General features: G+C 44.7%; 1 protein-coding gene across 2 annotated transcripts in view; it reads left to right on the top strand.

Annotated features, from left to right (window-relative positions):
* Positions 1–312: 312 nt before the first annotated feature.
* Syndig1 (synapse differentiation inducing 1) overlaps positions 313–6,000 on the top strand; it is a 118,090-nt gene continuing 112,402 nt past the window's right edge. For both annotated transcript variants that reach the window (XM_076848892.2, XM_076848891.2), the window contains exon 1: positions 313–792. In XM_076848892.2, the coding sequence (XP_076705007.1) occupies positions 313–792 (480 nt within the window). The remainder of the gene's footprint in view (positions 793–6,000) is intronic.

Raw genomic sequence — 6,000 nt, 5'->3', positions numbered from 1 at the left:
GAGACTTTATAGAGATGCAAGTAATCAATTTCAGGCTTACTCTGGCTGGCTGCCCTGAGAGAACCTTTTTAAAATTCACAGAAACAGGTAGGACTGCATATTTATCTCATTTTCACAGCCACTATGCATACCGGTTGACTTGTACAATCTGAAACAATATGGGTCTGGATGATGAACTTTATGTTTGTTTCAAGTGAAATTTTTAGCTCATCTCTGTTTTCTCCGCTTCCAGGAGAAATGGGTCCCATGAGGCAAGTGTGACCTGTGAGTCCAGCTCACCAGCCTGACGCCCAGCTGGGGAGGAAGAGGACCATGGATGGCATCATCGAGCAGAAGAGTGTGCTGGTGCACAGTAAGATCAGCGATGCTGGTAAGAGGAATGGATTGATTAATACCAGAAACTTCATGGCTGAGAGTAGAGATGGCCTGGTGTCTGTTTACCCAGCGCCCCAGTACCAGAGTCGCAGGGTGGTGGCCAGCACAGCACCAGCCAGCCTGGACAGCAGCAGAAATGAGCCTGTGCAGCAGCTGCTGGATCCCAACACCCTGCAGCAGTCGGTGGAGTCCCATTACCGTCCCAATATCATCCTCTACTCGGAAGGAGTGCTGCGCTCCTGGGGGGATGGCGTGGCTGCCGACTGCTGTGAGACCACCTTCATTGAGGACCGGTCACCCACCAAAGACAGCCTGGAGTACCCAGATGGGAAGTTCATTGATCTCTCAGCTGATGACATCAAAATCCACACCTTGTCCTACGATGTGGAGGAGGAAGAAGAATTACAGGAGCTGGAGGTCAGAGGATGTGCTTATGGGGGAACCTTCTGGAATGGAGCAGTGGGGTTTGGGGGGTACTAGTGAGTGTTCAGCAAAAGTTAAGGAATGAAACTGGCGTACAGAAATGCAGGGAAATTGAAAGCATTCTTGGTGCTCTTGAACTCCTGAGTATTTATGAAGGATGGAAGGAATGGAGAAAGATGAGGTGGATAAAGAATCCAAGGGGACATCAGCAGTCAATCTGGTCAGAGATGACCCAAAGTAAGCCACAGGGATGGGCAATAGACACCAGCACTAGTGGGTCGGCTGGGGATCCTGCTGTTGAATGACCCATGAGGGAGAGAAGCCAGTGGCAAAAGTGAGCCAGATGAGAGGGACACATGGTCCTAGAACCATAGAAGCCTGGAGATGCATATGTGGGGACAACTGAGGGAGTGCTTTTGCTGACACATGTGGTTCCCTTAACTTGGAATTTCAAAGGTTTTCTTAAGGGATTATCAGTATTACTAAAATCTGCTGGAAGAAACAGAAATTGAAAAGGGAAGATGAATTGAATTATTAGACAAATCTTTTTTTTTTTTTTTTTTTTTTTTTTTAATGCGGGAGTTTGAACTGAGGGCTTTGCCTATGTTAAGCAAGCACCCTACCACCGAGCTACATCCCCATCCCAAGGCAGATTATTTATTTAGTGGAGTAGGGAAGAATGAGAGCCTTTGAATCACATGTGCTGAAGTGCACATATTAGACATGATGTGATAGGGCACAGTGGTTGAAGGTTGCAGGACATCTGTTCTTGCAAAGATGTGCCAGGTGGGAGGGTGACAGCAGACATGCAAGGTTGTCAGCTAGAAGGCTATTGTCCAAGCTTGAGAAGTTACTCCACTGCAAGTAGGGTAATTTCCTAGGACATGAGTGGCAGGGAGGGATGGGGGTCACATTTTTGGTCAATTTGATGAGAAGCAAAGTGCAAATATTTGCAGTTTGAGTGTGGTCAAAAGAGAAAGGTTGTTTGTTTTTGGCTAAGGTGGGCAAGAACATTTTGTAGATGGAGGTAGATGTTCATGGCAAAAAATTCAGAATTAGGGCTATTTTCTGGGGAAGTAAAGGATGCACACCACTTACGTGTGCAGGAGAGGTCAGATTGCTGTTTGGGAGAGAAAAAACAGATGGGAAAGGAAATCTAGTTTACTGCAGTGCTCTGGACTGAAAAGAAAAAAAATGAGGGGTCCATTGTTGGTCCAAGTTGGCCAAGGATCGATGCAGTTAGGGGAGCTTCAAGGACTTGAGGAGTTTAGAGATGGTTGAGAGTAATGTCTGGGAGGTAGTTGAATGTTCTAGAAGAGACTTCTAAAGAAATTGCCAAGTTGCATTGACAGTCTCTGTGAAAATGTGATCTGACCCCTGGCTCCATGACTTTCCCCAGCAGGGTGTGGCCATCTGTCAGCAAGTGAGGCTCCTAGTGGGAGCCCTCTGCCTGTAAAATGAAGGGGAGGCAGAAAAAAAGGAGGAGAAGTTCTGGAGAGAATCAGCCCTACTGTGGTAGTCGTCTTTTCAATCCTGTGACCGAAATCCCTGACCAGAACAACTTGGAGGAAAGTTCAGAGGATTCAGTCCATGGTTGGCTGGCTCCAAGGCAGAAACATGGTGGCAGAAGGGTATGGTGGAGGAAGGCTTCTCAGCTCATGGCAGCTGGAAAGGAGAAGGGGCAGGGGAAAAGAAAGACCCTTTAATGCATGCCCCCAATAACATACTTCCTTCCCCTGGGTTCCATCTCCAATCCATTCATTGCCCAAAAGCCCACCTCTGAATCTTGCTGCATCAGGGACCATGCTTTCAGCACAGGATCTTTCTGGTGACATCCAGATCCAAACTTTAGTACTCACCCCCAGGGGGCCCCAGACTGGGTGGAGAGGCCAGTGAAACCATAAAGTAGGGTGAGGGAAAGGCCTAGGAGACCAGCAGAGTCAGGACCAGAGGCCCCAGATAGGTCCAGGTGCAGCTGGAGAGAGATGGCTGTAGTCAGGAGGGAATTCTGAAGTGGAGAGATAAAACTGGATGTTGGAACAATTCCATGTAGGGAGTACAGACCTGAGAGGCGAGCAGGAAGTCCGAGGAGAGAGCTTAACCTGCTGATACCTGTAAAGTGGAGCAGAAGGGACGTGAAGTCAGCCAGAGCCTTCTGGAAACTGGGAGGGTGCACTGGCTTCTGCTCAAGAGCCTGTGTCAAGTGTCTGCTGTCTTCCAGGGTCTGAGAGTTTGGCTGAAAGCAGAAGTCTCAATGCTGTCTGGCCAGCATGAATTCTGGAAAGCAGACACATCCAAGTGCAATTTGAACTCAGCACAGGAGGCCTGATGAAGGAATACCTTGTTGCCTCTGAATGCATCCCAACAAGAGGATAGGGCTCCAAACTCAGTGTGTGGAATAAGGGCATTTTAGAAAGGACATCTATAACCCTGCATTTTGAGAACAAGTATAAGGAGGTTTGTAGGGTGATAGGGAGAATCCTAGCCCAAAGGGACATGGTAAACACTGAGACAGATTATGTAGGAGTCTGCAGGGCTCAGTAACTGGTTGGGAATACTGAGACCCTTGGATTGTGGTGAACACGGGAGCAACATGCCCCAGAAGAAAGTGAGGTCCCACTGTTGAGGACCTTAGCCATTTCAGGGAGGCTGGATTTAGGCAGGTTAAAAACTTGGATGCCTGTAAGACAGGAAGGACAGATGAAGAGCTCAGAAGGAACCCTCAGGAGGAGTGGGCTGGGGACTGGAAAACCCATCTGGAACTGTCACCGTGATTGGCTCTAGCCTCATTCCTGTCACACCACATGGGCCATGCTGCTAGACAACCTTGGTAGACTCTTCAGAGTCACTAAGAGAATACTCCAAAGTTTCATTCACAAGACAACACAAAGCGAGCAGGACATACTTTGAAGGAATTGGGAACTGCAGACAGAGTGTCTTGACTTCGCGATTGGCCATGAAGAATCATGAAAGAGTTTTAGGCAGGAGGGCTATCTTCTGATCTGTGTTTGGAGAAGGTGCTCTAGCTGCAGATTGGGACAAGATACAGGAGAGATGGAGGGGAGATGGTGAAGTGCAAGTGTATAGGACCAAAGTGGACGCAGAAAGCTCTGCTGGGGTCCCTCCAGAAACAATTCTTTTAATAATATGACAGTGGGAATCTTTAGTCACAAAAATGATGCCTACATTGTATTAATATTTTTAGAATGGTCTTTACTTATGATAGTAAGATGGTGAGCTAGAGAGCTATTTGTCACTGTGACCAAAATGCCTGACAAAAACAACTTAGAGGAGAAAAAGTTTATTTTGGCTCATGGATTCAGAGGTTTTGTCCATGGAGCCCACTTTTTTTTTTTTTCCCTCTGGGCCCAAGATGGGCCAGAACATCATGGAAGAAGTTTGTGGTGGAAGAGTGCTACTCCATTCATGGTGGCCAGGAAGTAGAAAGAGAAAGGAGAAGGGACCACAGGAAAGATAAACCTTTTCAGGGCATGTCCCCAGTGATCCTCCTCCTCCAGCCATTCCCCAGGTATGTTAGTGTTTTTGAATAATCGGTTCCCAACCCTAAAATAATCAGTTTAAGTCTTAGAATAGTTACTATATTGAAAAAGTAGAAGAAATTGTTGAATGTCTCCATCATTCCATTCACTCGTGTGGTTTTTATTCCACCCCTTCATACCAGTACATTCATACACTTTCCTTGAATAACCACACAATGTCAAGGTCAGTAAGAGATGAACAGATAATCTGAATGTCTTCTTATGCCTCAGTCAATTTCCTTCCTGTTGCTTCATAAAGGACTGAACTCAAAAGAAGTCTATTCCTCCTTCTTAAACACTTGCATGGGCTTCTGACTGACCTTGTGAATAACACAAACCAGTATTTAATTGCAATTTTTTGATTCATAGTATGTTTGAACCCATAGTTCCGGCAGTCTATTCCTGAGTCCGTTTCATTGCAACAGTTTTTAACATAGTGACCTCAGCCAGTTGATGTGGAGTTTAGAACTCTGCAAAGGTCTCCAGAGGAAATCTCTTACAATAGAACTTGGGAGGTGGTGTCAAGAGAGGCAGACTTGTCTATCCTGGTAGGTCCAGTGCTTTGACAGGTGGTGGAGATGTCTGGGGAAATGAGCTCTACCACATAACTGTTCCTCTGTTGCAACAACAGCAGTGATAAAACACCAGAAGCTATTTTTTTAACAGGAATTTTTGGTCAAAATAACAGCACATACTCTATATTAATACTTTTAGAGTGAGCTTTGATTATAATGGTAAGATAAAGAATATTGTTTTTAATTCCTTGTCCATAAAAGTACTTCTTAATGACACTGAGGAAACAGCAAGTGATTTAAATTTGTGGCTGTTTCTTAGACACTTAGAGAAACGTCCTTTTGACATCCAAGGAATTCCACCAGACCAAAAAATGGCTCCCCACTGACTGAGGGGATGAGATCAAGACACGTTGTGACTATTGTCTTTTTCTGATGCTGTGAAGGATTTTAGGGGATTGCCATAGTGGTTAACAAAGTCCTTTAGGAATTCCAAAATAACAAAGTTATTTTCCCAGAAACATTAATACAAGTGTAGGTAGCAATGGTGTTTTTTATTCCATTATTCCAGGCATGACACTTTTAATGACTGAATCAAATTAATTATCATATGAGCAATAACCGTTCGGTGATATACCTTTTGTTCCATTCCATGAAATAATAAAGGGATATGTATCAGTTACTATCTACTGCATAACAAATCATCCCAAAACTTAGTGAGTTAAAACAGCAAATATTTATTTAGCTCATGATTCTGAGTTAACAATTTGAGTTGGTCTTAGCTGATTCATTATTCTTCTGGTTCCACCTGGGTTCACTCATTTGTCTGGAGTTAGCTGGACTTGCTGAGTATCTGTGTGTAAGAATGTTAATTGACTATTGGCTACAGTGACAGAAATTACTGGACCACATTTCTTTCATCATCCAGCAGGATAGTCCAGGCTTCATCATATGGCAGCCAATGTAAGGGTCCCAGTAGCAGCAATAGAAGATGAGATCCACTGTCTAAATGATTTTCAAGTCTTTGCCTTTGTCACACATATAGTTGTCTTATTGGCCAAAGCAAGTCACATAGGCAAGCCCAGAGTCAATGTGGGAGGGATTACTTGGAATCATAATTCTGTTTCCTTCTGTATTCATAGGAATGGGTT

This window comes from Callospermophilus lateralis, chromosome 3 (genome assembly GCF_048772815.1).
Source record: "Callospermophilus lateralis isolate mCalLat2 chromosome 3, mCalLat2.hap1, whole genome shotgun sequence".
Classification (NCBI taxonomy): Eukaryota; Metazoa; Chordata; class Mammalia; order Rodentia; family Sciuridae; genus Callospermophilus; species Callospermophilus lateralis.
Note: the sequence above shows the minus strand (reverse complement) of the source record. Positions and strands in the feature narration are given on the sequence as shown.